Source organism: Micrasema longulum, unplaced genomic scaffold (genome assembly GCF_059751315.1).
Source record: "Micrasema longulum isolate JH-2025_06_02 unplaced genomic scaffold, ASM5975131v1 h1tg000046l, whole genome shotgun sequence".
NCBI classification, from domain to species: domain Eukaryota; kingdom Metazoa; phylum Arthropoda; class Insecta; order Trichoptera; family Brachycentridae; genus Micrasema; species Micrasema longulum.
This window is the reverse complement of record NW_028277253.1, coordinates 231,321-252,941: the sequence shown is the minus strand read 5'-3', so window position 1 is coordinate 252,941 and position 21,621 is coordinate 231,321. Positions and strand designations below refer to the sequence as shown.

Sequence of the window (21,621 nt, the reverse complement as noted above, 5' to 3'; positions counted from 1 at the left end):
TGCATCAAATTTTCTGACTCCCTACGACCAATGTCATGAAAGAACGAGTTATAATACTTTATTGCAAAAGTTCTGTAGACAGCAATTGATAAATGCCACGAATGCATTTTTTACCAACTCTATAGTTAGTTATTAAAATATCTTTAAAAAGGTGTATGGTAATCAATTTGAATAAGGTGTATGGTGGGTGACAAAGAATCTCCAGCTTCAGTTCTTGCAACATGGAGACCGTCTGCGGCAATTCTTGACAGTACATTATACATTTGCAGTCGAGTTATATATATTAAGCTGTAGTGTATAACTCCGACACAAGACCACTATACCGTTACCATAAGCTTATTCAAGGTGATCTTTTGTTTGGGCATTATTTGGCTGAAGCGCCTTTATAGAACCACTGCGACAAACGCTTAGGTCTGTCAAACAAGATTCAACGAGAAGGTTCGCTGGTTTTTCATAATTATTATTTGTTAATAGACCATCAAACTAAGCCGAAAAAAACTGATGTATCATATTATCAGCGGTGTGATTTTTTGATATTTTAAAATTTTGAAATTACTCCGACCGTGACGTCACAAGTTCTCATCGAAAAGTTTCACTGATTGGTGAGTTAGCTTCCCAGAAACCGGAAATCTATCACAACATTGCTTGATTAGAAAGAACTTGCGATGTGGTTCAAAGTATTTAATTTTTATTATTATTTTCACGTATTTTCGAGAATCTTTGCCATACAATATTCTTTAATTTTTACCGCGTGCAAGAAAACGTTTTTTGCATCCAATTTCCCTTAGCATTGAACTTCCTTATTGTTATCGCAAAAATCGATTCGACTCAAAATCCCCTCTTTGTTGTATCGGCTCAGCGAAGGAACGCAAGCATCGACGCGAGCTTGCGGCTGTCGTTCATTGGGCTCACAGGGTAACCACTTCTCAAGCTTTTTTGCTTTGTCGAGTTTATTCAATGTTGTTGTAATTGCTGAAGTCAATTGTAGTCAATTCGCGTTTTTTATTATTCGTGGATGACTTGAAGCTATTATTAAGGGTAAAAACTTTGGATGGTTTTCGTACTCTCCGGGCGGATATAATAAACGAATCTGAATGGGGAAGACGAAATAAATTATTATTCAATATTTCAAAATGCTCAGTTATGTCTTCCACCAGGGCCCACAAAACGCCTTTTTCCGCAATAGAATGAATGACCAGAATCTTATGCGGACTTCGAAGGTCTGGGCATCACTTTTGTGAGTTCCTTGACATTTCTGTCCTGCGTACTGCCAGGATTTTTGGTAATACACGAGTACTGACAATTCTTTATAACTCGTTAGTGCAAAGTAGACATGAGAGTGGCTCGATGATTTGGGGACGTATGAGTTGAAGTATTCTCGTATGGTGGAGAGGGTTCAGAAGAAATTTCTTCGGTTTCTCTACATGAGGGAGTACAAATATTATCCATGGTTTTATCCCACTGAGTTCCTCCAGGGTATGCTTGGTTTCAGCAGTTTGAAGACTAGATGTAATGTGTATTTAACTACGCACTTCTTTCGATTGTAGCGCGGTATTATTGACAACCCCGAAATTATGCGGAGCATTAGCTTTAATGTTCCGGATAATTACCTTAGATAGTGTCCGCACAGACTGTTTCACATTCCAAGATACAGGACCAACCTGCCAATGGTTATGCATGTTGGAAGGGCTATCTCTATGTTGAACAATATTACTTTGGACGTTGACATTTTTCACGTCTCTGAGGGAGTTTTTCGTTACAAGATTATCTTACTTTTTTAGAACATTTAAGTTTTTAAGTGAAAATCCTTGATGGAAGTTCATTGTAATTTATTATTTAAATAAAAGACGAGTGATACTTTAATCCACAAATTTGGAATATCCAGTGACCGGTTTCATCGCTTTCGTCTATCTATCCTTACCTCTGTTTTGTTTAAATACATTGAACTCTTCAATAAAGATACCAGTCTCGAAAATGTCGCGAAAGCGATGAAACCGGTCACTGGATATTCCAAATTTGTGGATTAAAATATCACTCTTCTTTTATTTATATAATAAATTACTTTTTAAAAATATTATTCTCAATACCTAATTTTACGTTTTTATTTTCATTGTTTCTATATGTATGAATTAAGATATTCCATTTTACACATATATGAATGAATAAATTAAATTGAATTGAAAATGTAAACGACTTAATATTGTTTCGTCATTTTTTAAAAAGCTGCTGCTAGCTCAGTCGTCGTTTGAGAAGGCTCTTTTTCCACTAGCGCTTTTTATTCCTCATCTTAAACCTTAGTTTCCAGTCTTCATGGAGATCATTGATGAGCTCTAAATTTCCCGAACGGAAGCGATCAAACCTAAAACGTGCATTGCGTTCACTTGGGTCTTTAGCCCGTTACACTATTGATGTTGCGTGTCGTCTGCATTGCGTTAGTACTGCGACGGAACCACTAAGATATAAGTAAATATAGATGATGCTTCAAAGAACAAAAGGTTCAAATTATGTTCTAAAAATGAAGGTTGTCGCGTCATGCTGCATCAACATTGCCGTGCAAAACGCGTAGTTGAGTACAAACATAGATATACATATATTTGCTAGATGCAGCACTGAGTGTTTTTTTAATACAAACATTTTTTATTCGGTTTTACTCGGTTTTGATTAACTTGTGTTTTTCATTTGTATTCTGGGAAGAAAAGTTCCTACGAATTATGTCCTTCCGAATCTACACATGAAAAAAGAACACAGTTAATGAGATAAGGTTGGTGAGGTAGGTGAGAGTGATGACGTGGGCGAGGAGTGCGGGAGCGAGGGCGGGGTGGCCTCAATTTTCTCATTAGATGTCCAGAAAAAAGCTTATTTAACACGACGCGACGTTTAAACGACATCCAATTATCTATAAAACTACCTATAATATTGTTAAAATCTCGTTGATATTCGTATTGATTAATGAATAATGCTGTCTTATTCTTTCAGATGTATGTGTGGTATGTATAGTAGATGCAAAAATGGTTGAGATATGAAATAAGCATTGTGGAAGTAATTCTAAATGGGGTGGGGTGGTTTGAGCACAGAAATAGATGAGTGCAATATCGAAGGCATATTGAAAAGGCGTGGCACGATAGGGTCGAACTAATGATTACGTCCTGGTTTATTAATAGGTAACTCGGTCTGACTTTTCTTCATACACACGTATTCCCGATTATCTCCCTAGATTATGGCACTAAAGCACTGATTTTTGTATACACTACAGATATTTACCATTGGCGCGTCTTTATCGTTTTGTAATTTTAATAAATTGTTTAATAGGACCATCCGAAAACCCTTAAAAGCACCTAGTTTTATCTGCCGTCTTCGGGCGAACGAAAAACCCAAAAGGTACCGATTCATAAAGTTTCATTCTGAAAAAAAAAAACAATCAAATCGGTTCCATTTTAGGGTGCGGAGAACGGGACAACGAAACGTCGATTTAGTCGATTTTAGTTAGACCTAATCAGTCCGACATGCAGTTGTTTTTTTTGTACAGCATCGGGGAGGCATTTGCGAGAGAATTGTAGAAAAACAATGTTCAAATACCTATTCCTCAAAATTGTCACCTACCGCATTACCCTCTTGACAGGTCGATGGTGTTGACACGTCAAAAGTCGAAATAATCGACGTGTGTATGAAAAAATGTAGAGAAAATGGAAATAAAGGAGAATCAGGTACTTTTATGTAGAAGCTGGCTTACTAAAATATGACGGTTTCCTTGGACTGGCACACGGTATTGGCCTTAGACTTGTCATGTTTCCTTCTTCTTACATGTAATCGAAATACGCTGGAATTCGTACAACGGCATAGTGTCCTATGCGAGGGTTATAGCGGTAAACCGTCATCGCATATAATTTATTTTTGTTACAAAAATTAACTTTTGTTATTTTGCGACAATTACTTAATATAATTTTGCATAATTTATAATAAGTCTGATGACTGATTTTAAAAGGCAAGTGAGTTTGATGCGTGGGTACCTACTTCACATATTTTTTATTGTTGTTAATTTAAAATTATTACGCAAGTAACATATAACTCAATGAAAAATGAAAAATTTGATCACTAAAATCATCTTCCTATTTCGAAAATTAAATTGCTGCGATTATTGATCTTTTGGGTAAAAGTGACACTCTTTAGAACAATTTATTGTTTTTTTTTTACTAAGTACAGTAATTAAATATTGAAAACGGTATTACCCTAAGCGATGAATATCGGATTTACTGTGCTTTATACGCTCTGTATGAAAATAAATAAATGAATCATTATCTCGAAGCCAAAAGCAACATTTTTTAATCCTAAAAACTTCCGGTGCCCCGGTTTCGGGTCGGTTTAGGTAATCTTTCCTAGTTTTATTAAACGATTTAAAATCTTTATTATTTTTTTAAATACAAATAATTTATGTATTTTATTTAATAATTACTTACATGTTGGCACACCATCAATAACGTGTGCTTTTATTTCCAAACATCATATTTCTTGTAAAATTCGCAAATCCTAAACTTCTCTTTTATTAAGGAAGATGAAAAACAGTTTTAGCAAATTGTATGTTTGATTTCGATATTTTATTTTTTAATAATGAACACTGAACGAATATACAAGTTTTATACAAATAAACATTATTTAAAATCCTAACAAAAAAAGTCCAACTTATAATTTTTGACCATTTGTAGACTTACGAGTTTTACAAGTTAGGGTGACCATATGAACCATTTTGCTATTTTGCTATTGAATCATGTGAATTAAAACATTGCCTATTGCCCGTACTTAAATATATTGAAAGCACCGTCGTCTGTGTAGCGCGAGAGGTCTCTGCTGACCTTTCTTTCCCAAAAACATGCAATATTATCGAAGACGTGACTGTCATATAAAAATACCAGTGAATTATTTATCGATTCGAGTATATTCATTACTAGCCGACCTTTTAAATATTCATTCACGCTCTAGTGAACCAATCAATGTAATCTTGCTATTTCCCATCTAAAGCAAGATGTTACTGTTTCTTGCCGAGCGTTTTATAAAACATTATTCGATACATTTTCCATTATGAAATATTGCAACATTTTTCTTCGCGTCAGAAAGTTCCATCCTGATAAATTTGAACGTCACTCTAACTGACGTATAAGCGCACAGTAAATTAATTGAAAACGATAACAACTTTATCGTTGCCGCTTTACAATGCAAATCTAATACACATCTTCATTATAATATTTTTTGTATAAAAATCTCATTTTTATACTGAGCGTGCACTTTGTAGAAAAATAAACAAATAGGTAACATCGTGGTTTTGCAACATAATAGTCGGAATGCATCCCACGGTTTCGTCCTTTCAGACCTCGCAACAAGTCGGGTATTTTTCTGAGCTCCTTATGATCGTGTCCTTTATAGAGAGCGGTAAGATGTCTCTGAGAGTTTTGGTACGTACATTAAATGCACTAAGCTCCGTACAAAATGCTTGACTAACTTGACACAAAATCATTACTTGAAATGGAGTCGACGGCGTTGTTAAGTAGTTCTCGATCAATTGTATATTATTTGTAAAAGAAGCCATTAAGTTATATATTGCATCGTATTGTACGTATTTGCTAATTGCTTTAAAATTTAATATTAGTACAAATAGTTTCACTTCGGTAATGGACATCCCAGTGAGGGACGTTATTCACAATAAAATAAACATTATTAGGTATTATAAATTTAAACAATATAATGAAACTCATTCGAACAATGAAAATAACATAACATAATACTTAATAAAGACTACGTTATGTTGAGGTAAAAGCGAAAATGTTTAATCTCTTAAACATATTTTTGTTGTTGTTTTAAAATAATACAAAAATACCGTGTTTATAAAACCAACAAATATAAAATATGTGCACGTTTATAAATAAGTGAAAATATTTCTCAATTCTATTTTACATTAATATGTTTTTAATGTCTCTTTCTTTTGGAAGATTGTATTATACTTTGGAGATTTTTATAAAGACTCATAGTTAACCATATTTTGATTAGGACCAAATCTTCGCAGACAAGTTATAGATTTAATTCCCTCGGGAGGGAGACAAATTATACTTCAGAGAGAGAGAACTTTTTTGAGAAGAAAATACGTAAATCTAGGCATTTACAGTGATTTTATGATTTGTTTCTTGATAAAAATTCAACAAATGGAAGAATTAAAGCAATATGAATGTTCAAACATAGGCGGAAAGGTAATCGTTTCAGAGTGTAAAGTAGACATTCGAACCAACCATGATAGGTATGCAAATATGGTAAATATACGTTCTTTAAAAAGTAGTCATTTCTTTTGGAATATCTATCGATTAAGACAAAGTTAAATTCATTATTTATACTTACATTTTAAGATTTCTGATATCAAGATCAATGGTAGATTGCTTGTCATCTTCTGTCTCATCAACTTCTACAACACAAATGTTGTAAATAGACTCAATGGTGCAATTGTGTCCTTCGAATTGTGCTGGAAATAACACGAACATGCTACTTGATAAAAGGAAAATATTAGCATTTCAACATTAATACACGTTCAGTTAAATTTCATACAAAACCGCAAAAGATAAATAAATTTTAATCAAATAATTAGTGGAATATTAAGCATGTTTGAATAAAAAAACACATTTGAATTCATAAAAGAAAATCGCAAATACAAAAATAAATAATCGCAGCTGAATCAAATAGTATTTTGACAATTACGAAAATTGCTAATAAACTTCTCTCGGTCCGTTTTTAACATTAGACATTTTAGGCGTTTTTATGTGGCACAACTTAAGAAAGCATTATAAGTATTTGTGCATTATTGTTTGAGCTAATGACATATTATTTTTAGTGAAAATTACTTCTGAAGTATTCACCAACTTTTAACATGTAAGTACATTTTACTAAATGTTATTGAATAGTCGTGTATAACCCCTTACCAACTTTTAAATCAGACAAAATGAAACACTTGAATGCAAAAAATATATAAATTGCCACCGAGGTTAAATTCGTTTTTGAATTTAATGTCATTTTATACAAAAATTATAATATTTCATAATAATTTTATGTGGTTGAAAATAATTGTTAATGAACATCGCAAAGTAATCGATGAATCTAATTTGTAGAAGATGATAATAAAGATCGCATATGTGAAATTTGTTAAAGTAGTTAAGAGTGGTAATAGAAAATGCGCAGATAAATTAATGTTTTATACAAAAGATATTCGCAAATATAAGTCGCGTTATACACTAAGTTAGAATTTAAAATAATACATACAGATGAGATTCTGGAGCGAGCTATCAGGTGGAACAGTAAGAAGAAGACCAGACCGTAATGTTTCCCATTGGGTTTCTTCCGGTAGAAAGGCGCGTGCTTTAAGTTTCTGGACTTTGCTCGTTATTGGAACCAGAGGAGACCTCTGAGTACCGGAGTCCACTTCAGGAGTCGCTTCTGGGGAAACCACTACAGTGGGTTGAATGAGAAACTCCTTTTCTGGAAACTCGGGGGCCGATGAAGGAGTCTCCAAATAACTGGATGAAGATTCCGAAACCGAATCTTCACTAGATTGGCCATTGTCCGAGCAAAGTTTGATGTCGGGAGTAGGCGACTCCGGTATCTGCGCAACATCTTCCGGAATCTCCAGTTTCGGTGGCGGTGGTGTAACGGGTGTTATTTCTTCCTTATTGCATTGCAGCGGAGGACTCTTTTCCATGGAACCGATGATTCTCTTATAGCTGCCAATGTTGACTTCCGCAGACCCTCTGTCGAGCCCGTCCATCGCGAGGACTGCATTGTGGCGTCTGTAACAACAGATGAAAAAGAATTAATTTCAATACAAAATACGAAATGTAGGTTCGGCGCTTCGTTTCACCAGAGGTTAATACTTAATTCATAAAGTGACGCGTTGGCGACACTTATAATGACCCGGTTGGCATCATTGATATTTATGGGAGAAATTCAAATACTTTCTACTAGGCGTTATTTTCGCGTTCAACAATTTCTAAAATTCGCGAGATCTCTTTTTTGAATTTGTTTACCGACTTTTAGTCATTTCAATATTTCACGTCAGCGAGGATCTTCGCCGTTATACGAAAGAAATTACTTTTGATATAATTTACCGATACGAGCACTCCGGGTGACCTTAACAAAGAGACAGCTCTGGGAACGAGGAATAACAGATGTACAATCTATTATGGCAGTGTTGAGTACACAGATTTCACTAGCGTTATTTCATAACACTCTGTTTTAATTGGCCCGGTGCACAGGGGCTGAACAACCGAATTATATTGTATTGTATTATGTAAAACGTAACTCTTAAGTTGATTATGCATTCGGAATAAAGGACGTACCAAACCCCGCATTGGTAAAACGGTAAAACATTTCGAGTGTTAACACGGCAGAAAAATATAAAATAAATTAGGTATTTTTTTGCTGCGTTCTATAAATATTTTGCGAGGTTACATTTTCTCTTGCTGTCGAATTAAATACCGAAGTACGTATATCAAAGTTGAAAATTCTTTTTTTTTTTCGTGTTTAAGTGCATTTATGTGTACAAGCGCAGCTTGCATGGTGATGTATTGGGGAATTTATCGAATACTGAAAACAGTGGCAGAGCAGCTATCGAGTTTATGAGCAATGCACATAACACCCTAATAAAGAAAAAATCAAAGCTTTATGAGGAATCGATGGTTGCATCGTTGAGCGTTATTACTGGAGTAGATGATGGAGACTTAATTTGCTGTACATGAGGGAAAACAAGTATGTAAACCGTACTTAAGAATTTAAAGTAGATTTATTGTACTCGCATACTGACAGCGAAACTAGAAATGGCACATCTAGCATACAGCTGATAACATTGCTTTCGTATTATCATTTTCATTTGTAAACTACGAGTATATGCACAATTCAAATGAATAGATAATCTAGTATACAAACAAAATAAATATAATGAGTTTATGAGCAATGCACATAACACCCTAATAAAGTAAAAATCAAAGCTTTATGAGGAATCGATGGTTGCATCGTTGAGCGTTATTACTGGAGTAGATGATGGAGACTTAATTTGCTGTACATGAGGGAAAACAAGTATGTAAACCGTACTTAAGAATTTAAAGTAGATTCATTGTACTCGCATACTGACAGCGAAACTAGAAATGGCACATCTAGCATACAGCTGATAACATTGCTTTCGTATTATCATTTTCATTTGTAAACTACGAGTATATGCACAATTCAAATGAATAGATAATCTAGTATACAAACAAAATAAATATAATGTAGCAAAATTAAAAATAATTCGATGGATTAAATATTGTAACAATATACTAATATATTTTTAAGATCAATAAAAAAATAAATGATAAAGCATGTACATGATTTAGATAAAATTTAAAAAAATCTTGGTTTAGTTTAGCTATTATTTAAATTTGACCAACCAGCGCTTTCGCCAAAGAAGGCACATTCAGGACTGGTCCTGAAGTCCTGAGGATGCCTTTTTAGGTGACACCAGTCCTGAAGATGCGTTCTTAGGCGAAAGCGCGTGTTGGTCAAAATTCAATAAAAGTTAAACTAAACCAAGAAGTTTTATTGATTATTTTATTTATGATTTTGTCTAAAGCATTAACTATGGAGTTTTATCAAGAAATATCTACGAAAAATATCTATAATAAAGCATGAAAAGTTTAAACCAAAGTGCTACGGTCAAATGAGGTTATTCTGCTTGGTTTAGAATCATTTTTTTGTTTGGCGTTATTTAATATAATTTTTTTATATTGGTTGGTCAATAGCTTTATTATTTAATATTTTATGCACCTCTTTTTTAGCACATCTCAAATAAGCATAATCACAATTGAATAAACTTATTTAGTCGTTTTATTTTTTTTTTTAATTAGGCAAAATAACAACACAGTATTTTTGAAATATATTATTTGAAGCACTAACTTAGTGGTTAATTATTATAATAGAATAAATATTAAACAACTTTAGTTAAACACTTTATTAATTAGGACACAAAAACTGATAAAACCAAAATAAAGAAAGGTGTCTGACAAGGGGACACAATATCGCCAAAGCTCGTTACGCTAGCTTGAGAGGATGTATTTAAAACCCTTAATTGGGAAAATAAAAGTGTTAAGATCGATGGCATGTACTTGAGTCACCTCAGATTCGCAGATGATATAGTAGTCATAAGTAGAGACATGGATTAACTAGGCGAAATGATTATGGAACTACATGAGGCTTCAAAAAGGATTGGTTTGGAAATGAATGTTCATAAAACAAAGATTATGAGTCCAATAGGACGAGACATTTTGATTAACGATAATAAAATCGAAGAAGTTGATGAATACATATATCAAGGGTACAAAGTCAAACTTGGTAAAGATAACCAGACAGCGGAGTTACCAAGAAGAATAGGGCTAAGTTAGGCTGCTTTCGGAAAACTTAAATATATTTTTGAAAATAAACAAGTATCTTTATCCTTGAAAAGACAAGTATATGTATCGTCCATACTGCCGGTGACAACATACGGACTAGAAACCATGTCTATTACACAAAAAAGAAGCCAGAAATCAAAATGCACCCAACGATCCATGGAAAGACAGATGCTCGGTGTATGTCTAAGAGACAGAATAAGATATGAAGAAATAAGGCGCCAAACCGGAGTCGTGGATATCATGGATCGTGCAGCGAAATTAAAATAGTAGTGGGCAGGATACTCGGCGAAACAAAATGATGGCAGGTGGACACCCAGAATAATAAAGTGTAGAAGTGTTGGAAGGCCACTGAAAAGATGGGTCGACGACATTGCCTTTATTGCTGGTAAAATGTGGATGATGAAAGCGGGTGTTAGGAAGGAATGGAGACGTTTGGAAGAGGCCTTTATCCAGCAGTAGAGAGAATAAGGCTGAAGAAGAAGAAAGGTTTTAAAAAAATGTACCGAACAGTTTCAAAGCTACACAAGTTTCTTTATCAAAGTATACCAAACCAATGTATCGATGCAATATTTAGTAATCAGTGTTAAAATAAAATAGAATAGAATTCATTAGTAATGTATACCTTAGTAAAGAAGCATGTGTAGCTTTAAAACCGGTCAGTAGAACAAACAAAAAAAGTGGTTGAAATAAAGTTGTTGTACATTTACTTTATTATAACTACACTGTGTTTATTTTTCCGAAATAAATTCAGCTTTTCATAAGATATAAAAGAATCAAGATAATGTTGCAACAACTAGTGATTGTTAAGTTATCAAAACACTATTTGAATACCGGTTTTTAAAAAAATAATTTTCGAGCAATTAATGTAATATGGATAACAATTAATGAAAGCTATCTTCTAGGAAGACAGAATAATGACAAATTGGTTGTGATTCAATTAATAGAATTATCAAATTCGAGGCGTCTCGGAGTTATCTCCAAGTTTCGGAAGGAGCCTAAGGGCGATCAATAGCACCGAACAATGATAAAGCATTTAGGATTTCATACTTGTCTCGAGTACCCACACAGTTACACGCGTATAGAGAACTGCTTTGTTCAGCGTGCCCTGGCTACGAAGACTCCACACTCTGCGTTGCTTGCCGTCCAGGAATACCTTAAGGCTTAACGAGATTTTTTGTGCCCCTAAATTTGGTTGTACAGCGCGAATATAATAACATCTAATGTGAAAGTTGTGGGATAATTCATTAATATTTCTTATTATTATATGAACTTCCATGTTTTGAAAATCAAGTTAGTTTTAAGCTTAGAAATCATAAAGCTAAAGTAGTGTAATTTATAAAATAACACATTTCAATCCATTAAAAACAAATAATATACTTGTATGAACGCATATTACGTATAAAAAATCATTTCAAGGTTCCACAGAGCTTGCCTAATAAAATATATCAAAATTGCGATAGAGACGTCACAAAAGCAAAATTTTTAGTTATTATTTTTTTATCGATTTATTTTAAGGTTTTCATTATTTTATTAATAAGTATATATCTATATGTATATACTTATTAATAAAAGTGTGTGTGTGCATTTGTGTGTGCGTATATGTTCATGTGTGTATGTGTATGTATATATTTATATATGCATGTTTATATTGGCTTCCTCTACATTCATACATCTTCTCATGCACGCACGCCGATTATTCCTACTTTTATTATTTTTTTTTTTGACACGTACATCTTCAAGTATTCGATGGACTTGATCGTACCGTGTCTTTCTCAGTCTTCCTCGATTTCTCGATCCATCCTCATTCGCATCGTAGATACTTTTAACCGTTCTTTCGCAGTCCATTCGCTCTACATGTCCAAACCAACGCAGCACCCCTTTCTTGATCATGTCCAAAATGCAAGTCTCAGCCTTACTTAGTTCACGGATCTCGACATTTGTGCACCTTTCATACATCGTTTTACCACACATTCACCTGGGGGATCGCATTTCGACAGCATTTAACCTACTTTCATTATTATTTTTCCAATTCCATCCTTCGCTCCTGTACATTAGAGTTGGCGTTAAGACTGCTTGCTTTGCCTCCTGCGATAAACATATATTTGTTTTTATGAATGTGTGTGTGTATTTATATGTATATATGTTGTATGTGTACATTTATATTCATTTTTATTTCTTTTGTCATTGTTTTATATTTACTTACTATTTCTTCTTCTTCTCTTCCTTCCATATTTTCCCATCCCACTTCCTTTCACCCCTAGCGAACTGTACGTAATGTTTTCTATATTTTTGTTCCTATATGAAACCCATAATTGGACTTGTTATTTGTTGTTATTCTTATTTACTGTTTATTTATGACTGTGTTGGTTTTAAAAACAAATCGAATAAAATAACGGGTTATACATTCACTGTAATATTTCGCTGTCCCTGTACTGGCACTATAGCGTAAGACTGATCATCTTACCTCCCACGGAACAAAAACGACCTAGATGCGTTTGGTGCAGATAAAATAATAATGCTGATATTTTACCTCGAGAAATCAATATGATTTAATTAAGAAAATACGATTCTGATAAAGTCCGCGGTACACGATGAAACCGGCAGATAAATAATAAAAAGTAAGTACTTATTTTGGTGTGTTCGAACCATGTCCAAATCAATATGAGTATTTTGTGCGCAACATATCGTATACGTAAGAGCAATGTTAGTTTTATATACAACTACAGATATACGATCGTTCTTTTCAGCTCGGGAATCGAACTTCTGTTACGCAGAAAGCCGCTAAACTTTCGGTCATCTAAAATTGATCGATGGAGTGAGTAAGCTCTCGGCCATAAACAAAGTTAAACTTTAACTTCAGTAAAATCGGCAATGCATTGAGTGCGTCCACATGTTTTAGACAGGCTGAATACCCAGGAACCCGGGAAGTTTTTAAGATTTAAATTTATTGCTACACAGCGGGAAAATGGAAATTTAGCCATTTACAGGGCTTACGACCCGTCATTGGCTGATTTTAGTTTCCACGTTAAACACTGTGTAACATTCTTCAATTTGCTTAAAAAATTAGTCAATATCGCATTCTCAAAAAAATACGACGAATTGGTCAACAATGTATTGTTCTTCATTATTTTACACCAAATTGGTCAATAATAACGTAAAAGCAAACACAATGACTATAGGACTACTTATGCTCTAAAGATAAAAAAAATCCATCTAAGAACAGGCTGAGCCATGTTCAATGGAGAAACAGAAAACACTCCGTTTTAATTTCACATTAATTAGTTTTATATAGATTTCCTGTTATTAAGTATGTATACTAATTTAAAAATTAGTATACATACGTATACTAATTTTTTGCAATAAATTTATAAAATAAATGAATAAATGTCTCATGGAGCAGAAAATATTCTTTTAAATTACGTACAACTTTTACTCTTTTGTTTTACTTTTAGTGCTTATTTTTAAATTAGCATTAAAAATGGAGACAAATTGTGTTTACTTCTGATACATTATGACTATCAGTTTTTTTTTATTTATTCAAATTACTCATTTTCTAATTTTAAGCCCTCGTACGTACAATGAGTTTCAAGACTCTTTTTTACACCTCATAAGTAACTTATATTTTGTACATTTTAGAAAATATATTTAAACAATTATTTTCAAAAATTTTAATTTTATGTGCACGCATTGTTTCATTTTTAATTTTTTTATTTTTGTAATTTTCACAATCCATATCTTAGCATGTTCTTGATATGAAACTGTAAAATAATGCTTTTTGATGTATTTTTCTTTTTACATTTTATTGAAGTGTTTATATTATTATAATTTCATTATTTTGAATCTTTAATTAGGGCACAGATAAACATATTCTTATGTGTGCTCTAGTAGTCACAATGTACATATATTTTATTTATAAGTTGCTTAACACGTTTTTCTAAACCTTAAGTTCTAATTTTGTTTTTTTTTTTTTTTATAAATGTTTTTTCCTATGTTATAGTATTTTTTTAATGCCTTATACAAAACTGAATTTTGTGATATCACCTTTTTTCTAAATGAGAGTCTGGTTTTAACATTTTTTCTGGTATTGTGATCATATACATAATGGCTTTGATGATGTTTTTTTTTCAGAAATCTGTGTTATTTTAGTTTTTTTTTTGCAACACAGCAGGCTAGGAGGCCCAATTATGCTGAATACAGTACAGAACACCCAGGCTTGTGAAAAATTATATTTTATTTTTGTGTTCTTACCAGGAATCTGTCAAGTGTCTTAACCACTACACCACGCATTAATATTAATATTATAAACAAATAACATCGAACTGTAAAATATTATTTGCTTATACTTTTCAGTAACTACATTTATTTCATTTAACATCGAATTTACACTTGTGCATTGGTATTTTTCAAAATAAATCTTAAGGCTTTGCTTCGTTAGATTGTTGAGATTTTCTTGGTTTGTAAAAAATAATATGCTGCTACAGTAGTTAAAGTGTAGATCAATAATTGTGTAGTAAATAATTTTGCATGAAGCCTTTTCAACAAATCTTCATTTCTTCCGTAGTAATTTATAGCCCAGTACATCCAGGCTTTCCGTGTATATTAATTAGTTTTTTGTTTCAGATAAACGGCATTGTTGTTAAAAATTAATTTTATATGTGATTTGATTTGTTCCCTTAATTGTGTTATGAAATAAATAAGCAGAAACGGTAAACAAGCACCCTCGTAACAATGCCAATTAGTATTGTTCGAACTGCACTTGTTTCACCCCACTTCACGAGTCCGTGTTCTTTTTTTATCAGCCAGTTTCCACTGGTTGCTTTCTGCTCAACAAAGTTCAATTAGATTTCAGCGGTTGACAGCGTTGGGATTCTTTTGAAGAACTAATAATGTAACAACGTAACAACAAAGCCAACAAAATGGCGAGACGACGTGAAAAATACCACTATTTTGTACGTACATATATATGCGCTTTGTAGCTGCAGGACTTTTGGTAATATTAGCTTCCGTATTATGGAAATGATATTAACTTAAAATTATTTCTAGATTGAACTTCAACTTCACCATAAATAGGGTCTAGATTTTAACCGCCAATGCGCTCTGTAAGAAGTCATGAAGATTCTTAAAAACTAATATAGAAGTCAGGGCTAATGTCAATAAAATATATGTTCGAGACAATGTTACACAGTGTGTAAAGTGGCCACTTAAGCCAATCACAGGCCAATAGACGCCTAGACTTCTATATTCTCTTCTTTAAAATGTTTTTCCTCTATGTTGCAACAAATTTTGAACATCTTATTTCCTTCGAAATGTTTCAATAGTAGCAAGTTCGAAAAAATATTATACGAGTATTAAATATATGGAGTCAATGGTTTTCACATAAGACATTTTAAAAGGGGGATTTTAATTGGGTTTTTATGAATGCTAACTTTGAAACTAAACTTCAAAGAATTTAGGGCCAGTCGCATAAAAAAAAAAGTTTCACGTTGAATAGTTTTTGCTTTTGCGTCAAAATGGACAAAAGAGTTCGCATGAAAAGGTCAAATAAAACATCAAATTTTGACAAAAACGATACAATTGTTTCACCTTAAACTAATTTTACTTTTTTTATGCAACTGGGCCTTAGAGATTTATTTTTTCTCAAATATTGTCATTTAGGGGATTTTGTCAGTCGATGCTATGTACATGGATATATATGACTCTCCGCGTCATCGAAGTTATAATATTTCACAGTATATAATATCTTTTTTACGAGGAAGATAGATATATTCATTCCATTCTGATCGAGCGTAAAGAATACCAAATGATGCATGGAAATTAAAATCGGATAAAATAATACGCAGAATACTTCCATTAAATCGCGTACGTTCTACTAAACAACTGAATTCACAGGTAATAATAATTACGCACATACTCGTATTTGGTTGAGTTTATTAGCAACAAGCCTAAAAACAAATTTATATAAGCAATTATCTTGGCGTAGAAAACTCCGCATCAAAGGAGTAAAACATATCTACCCAACCACATCCCAACTAACTTTATCGACGTTTTTTAGCGTTTCGTTCACTTATATTATCATCGGAAACGGCTTTAAAAATCAAACAATAGTGTATATTATTTCCAACAACATTTTGAATTCGTTAAACACTGACTATAACAATTTCCAATTTAGTCTGCTTAACGTATTTATTTTGAAAATTGTGTAGGTAAAAAAATATAAAACATTGTATTTAATACTGGAACAGGAAAATTAAAATTATGAAGATAAAAAAACATATCCCTCTATAATGATACAACAAAAGCTGTTCCTTATTAAATTGTCGCGATTTTATCATAATTTATGAAGAGAAAAAAAATGTCATTGCAATTTAGTGAGATCAGAAAAACCTCAATACCCAGTGTTGCAATAAATCTCGCTTATGAAAAAATAATTCCTTTAATTAATTTTATAATGATGCCTCAATAATATTGTAACATTTTCGAATCAATTATTAAAAAAAACACAAAACTATCCGTTATAACATGTTTTTGTGAAGGTTTCATAACAACAAAACTGTTATAATTTAGGTTACAACGGCTAGAGGGTTGATTTTAATTATTCAGTTCGATACAGGCAGTATACAAGGGAGGCGTATCTGGGTGGAAGGTGGTAGGGGTGTCCTTTGAGCTCCACAGCGACCAGCCGCCTATAGTTTTACTCGATATGGCTGAAATGCACATCGAACGTACTAATGTGTAATTTACAATACCGAATACCCATATGCCTCTTGACATTTCAAAGCTAATAATGTATCAATTCAAATTCCACCCCTCACAATCTTTGGGTCAGCTGAATTTCGTATTATAATACTGTTCATTAAAATGCTCGCATAAAATCAAACTAATGCAATTTTAAAGATAACATACTTGTAGGTATAAATATTGTACGGCAATACATATGAAATTTTTTATACATTGGAAGTTATCATAAGCTTATTTCCAAATTATACAAGGTGACACAACAACAACAAAAAATCAACAAATTACTCGATAATTCTTAGCATCTTCACCGTTTTTTCCTTTGATTGAACGCGCACAGAAGGAGGTGTGTCCCTTTGACGTCACACGTCATGTCCGCCGAGTTTGCTTCTAACAAACATTGTGTACAAGTATGACGGGGTAACTTAATACGTGCCGTTTTTGCCATTTATATATCATCCTCATATAAATAAAAATATTCGTATATTCAACCATTGTTGAAAATTTATCAGAAGACGCTTGGAAAAATAATTATACGGCTACCGACGTAATTTTTCGCTTATTTAAAAATATTTTATTTTCTTAAAGCCAAGAAGACCCCATTTTAGGTAATGTTGTTATCTTTATTAAATATCGTTAATAAAGTTTAAGGGTTCCTCTGTAGACATCGTATAATCGCTGTAATGTTCGCGAGGTGGAACGCCTTTACCCTTGCGACAAAATTATGCGGTACGTCAAGCATCCATTTGGAAAAATTCTTAGAAATCTGAAATCCTTGCTTTATATATTATGTAGAATGTAACCCAGCAAATTCCTAGTCTCCGGGTTAAGTCAAGAAAGGTCAGATAGAGCTGAATACCAATCCCGGTGGCTTACATTACAAATTATCTTTTGGTGTTATTTTGAGGACACGTATTCCACAGTAACCTTACACGGCCTCGTGTCTAATGCCCGTTTTTCGCGGATTAGAACCCTGAACATAAAATTGGTCAGAAATCTAAACGCAATGAGGAAAAAAATGCGTGTTGAAGGACCTCACCCACATCAATAAAAGTTTCCGTTATTTGACTTCACAAAAATCAACAAATGAAAGCAATAAGGACATTGAAACATGGTTGTTGCTGAAAGTGTGTGTAGTGATTACTTAAACCAGTCAATCAAAGTTCATAAGCCCGGTAAATGTCTGGAGTTCTCTTTTTCTGTTGTAATCAATTTTCAAAAATCTAAAATGCGCGCGCGCAAAAAGAATATGGAAAAAACGCGCTATACACTCAGAATGCACCCGTAAAATTTATATCTGAAAATAAATGATTGTCGAAACAGATATTGAATATATTCTTATGGTAATCTCTCATTTTATAAAGTGCTATGCTGGCGACTTTTTCGATTTGATACAAACATATTAGATATTTTAGTGCGCGCAAAGAACCTTAGCGAAAATTGTATCTGAATTAGTACGTGATCTAAAGTTTAGCATTCAAAATAATTTTTTTAAAATGTGTATTATTATTATGGATAACTTATGTAGGGCCATTTTTGTAATGTGATACCTCAAGGGCACTTTACAGAGCAATTCGGTGAATATCAAATGATTTTAAATAAATAAAATTTATTTTGTCTTCACATGCTAGGGATTAATTTAAATGATTTACGGAAAAAGTGGGTTCTTCACTCTTCACTTCACAGTTTCTCATCTCAGGGAACAGCGTTCCGTGCCATAGGGCCTTCTACCGCAAATACACGACATAATGACTTTGATCACCTTTAAAAAACGCCTGAAACATTATTATATATCCGTAGTCATTTCATTCCTCATTTTTCATTCCTTTTCTTTCTTGGATCCTCTTTCTATCTCCTTCCAAACTCTTTGACCATTGTACACATTCCTTTCCTCATAATTATAATGCGTATGTCAAATGTATTTTGATAAATACATTTATATATACGTACTTTACCTGCCAACTAAAAAGCCGCTGTTCAAAAATATGTATATTTATCTTTATATATTGGGTGTATTAAAACCTTAGAGTATAAGATTAAAACCTACTTGAATTTTGAATTTCGAAATATTTTCGTTGTGTCAAACGCGAACGCGGATATTTTGCAGTTGACATGAGCAAAGTTTGAAGTGAAGTCATGCAGCATTTTTCAGTCGAGCGAGGCAAATAAATTGTGAAAAATCACTAGCGAAATGGTGAGAACTTTACAGAGATGGTTTGAAAATGTCGCACAGAAGTTGACTGGGCACTGAGATCGTGTGATCTGACACTTCTGGACTTTTTTCTTTAAGGGTTTCTGAGGGAAAAGGGGTATGCAAATAATCCACACACAATTTGGGAGCTCAAAACGGAAATTTGTCGAGTTATTGACAAAATTCATATACAATTATGTCAAAATGTGATCGAAAATTTCGTGAAAAGGGTGAACGTTTGCTAACAAAGCCAAGGTGGGCATTTGTCGGATGTTGTGTTGTACACGTAACCTTCGTGTCCATATTTTACATTGAAAATAAAACACCCCAAAATTTAATTGCCCTATGTGTTTTAATAAAACATTTAAATTCAAATAGGGTTTACAAAATCCCGTATTTTTAAATAGAAATTTTGATCGATTTCCACGAGACTGATTTTTGCTTGGCTCGAAAAGCTTTTAGAAAGAAGTGCGCTGAAGTGTATTTTCGTACTTAAAGTTTGAATAAATAAATAATATTTTCTGAGTCAAAATCCAATCAGTGTTTTAATCCATATTTCACTAGCTTTGTTGATATATCTATCTCATTTCTAATTTGAAGTCCTCACTGAGGGGGGGAGGTACCCGTGCCAAAGAAACTTTAAATCAATAAATATATCAATCCTATACATCTATACATAAATCCCTCAAGGTTCTGAATTACGACTTAACCTAAGAATACTAACTACAAGCGTTTTTTATATAAAAATTGATTTAAAAAGTACTGAAAGTGGAGAAGTTTTAGATGTTTCCTTGTAAGAAGGTGAATAACTCAGAAAAAATCAATTTTATTACTAAAGTTTGACTATATTTAAAATCGTGATAAAATTTATTAAATAGGATACGCAAATTAATATCGATTTGATGAATTTACATAGCTAACATGCTTGTTTAAGGGGAAAGGTTTGTAATTCCTTAACAAACATACATACCTTTCTAGGATTGTGCAATTAAATTGGTACACATTCTTATGTACTTTATATTTACGTATCGTAATTACATCCCCACGTATTATCGAATTTCCGAAAACTGTGTAATTATTCATTAAAAAATAATTCAATAAAAAAAAATGCAACGTTCATTTTTTATTAATCCGTAAATATTTCTGTTTATTAAGACTGATCAATAAATATTCGTATAAATGAATATTTAATGAGGTTTTTTTTTTATCATCGAGCGCTCTTATTTGAGAAGACATTTATATTTTAAGTCTTCCGCCTCTCTTAAATACAATGAGGAAGATCAGTGTAACGGGTTCAGTAATCGGGTAAAAAAAATGTTTTCTCAATGAATGAAAAAATAATATAAATGGTTTTATTAAAAATGAACAACTTTGATCGACGTCACAAGTTATTTAGAATCAATCAGCCAATTTTAGCGTTGTTATGTTTTGGTGACAGATTTCCGGTAGCCATTTCTTTTTCAAAGTTTAGTGTATTTTGACAGCTACGGAGTTTTACTTTTAAATGTCAGGAGAACTCACCGACGACAACTTGTGACGTCACGGGCGCAGTAATTTCAAAATTACGAAATTTAAAAAAATCATAGCGGTGATAAAACTATATACATGAAAATACCGTTGATTTTTTTGGATTTGTTTGTCTATTCAGGAACAAAAAAATAATAACCACTAAATTTCTTCAAAGGAAATACTAAAATATTATTTTCAAAAAATGGAGATTCAAACCATTATTTTGTTATTAAATTCAGAAGAATTTTTAATTTTTGTTTTAATTATTTTACAAACAAAGGTATGTAGGTATCTTGTTTTTGTATTTTATTATAACAAAATTATCCACTGAGATACACTGAAATATTATTAAGTTCTAAAAATATATAAATATCTAAAAAGAGTTTTTCGATAAATATTTTTTCCGGCTATTTCCGTAGTGTAAGCTAGTACATTCCTGAAGCACGGGGGGTCCGGGTTCGATTCCCGGTGAGATAACAATAACTTTTATATGAGTTAGATATTTATTTAACCGGAGATAAAGCCGTTGAGAATATAGACGTCTAGGCATTTACAGAGCTTATGATCTCTCGTCGGCTGGTTAAGTGATCACTTGACACACTGTGTAACATTCACCTTTCTACCTTTAAGTAGTTGACACTCATATTCAACGGTATTATATGCTTCGTTTGAATTTTAAATTCCCACGCGTCAACAATAATAGATGTTGCTAATTTTAATTATTTTTTCTATTCTTTC

General features: G+C 32.8%; 1 protein-coding gene across 2 annotated transcripts in view; it reads right to left on the bottom strand.

The window, feature by feature from the left end:
* The window catches only part of LOC148285218 (uncharacterized), a 242,967-nt gene that overhangs the window by 40,072 nt on the left and 181,274 nt on the right, over positions 1 to 21,621 (bottom strand). For both annotated transcript variants that reach the window (XM_088228447.1, XM_088228455.1), the window contains 2 exons: positions 7,291 to 7,814; positions 6,379 to 6,499 (listed from right to left, as the gene is read on the bottom strand). In XM_088228447.1, coding sequence (XP_088084573.1) covers positions 6,379 to 6,499; positions 7,291 to 7,814 — 645 coding nt within the window. The remainder of the gene's footprint in view (positions 1 to 6,378; positions 6,500 to 7,290; positions 7,815 to 21,621) is intronic.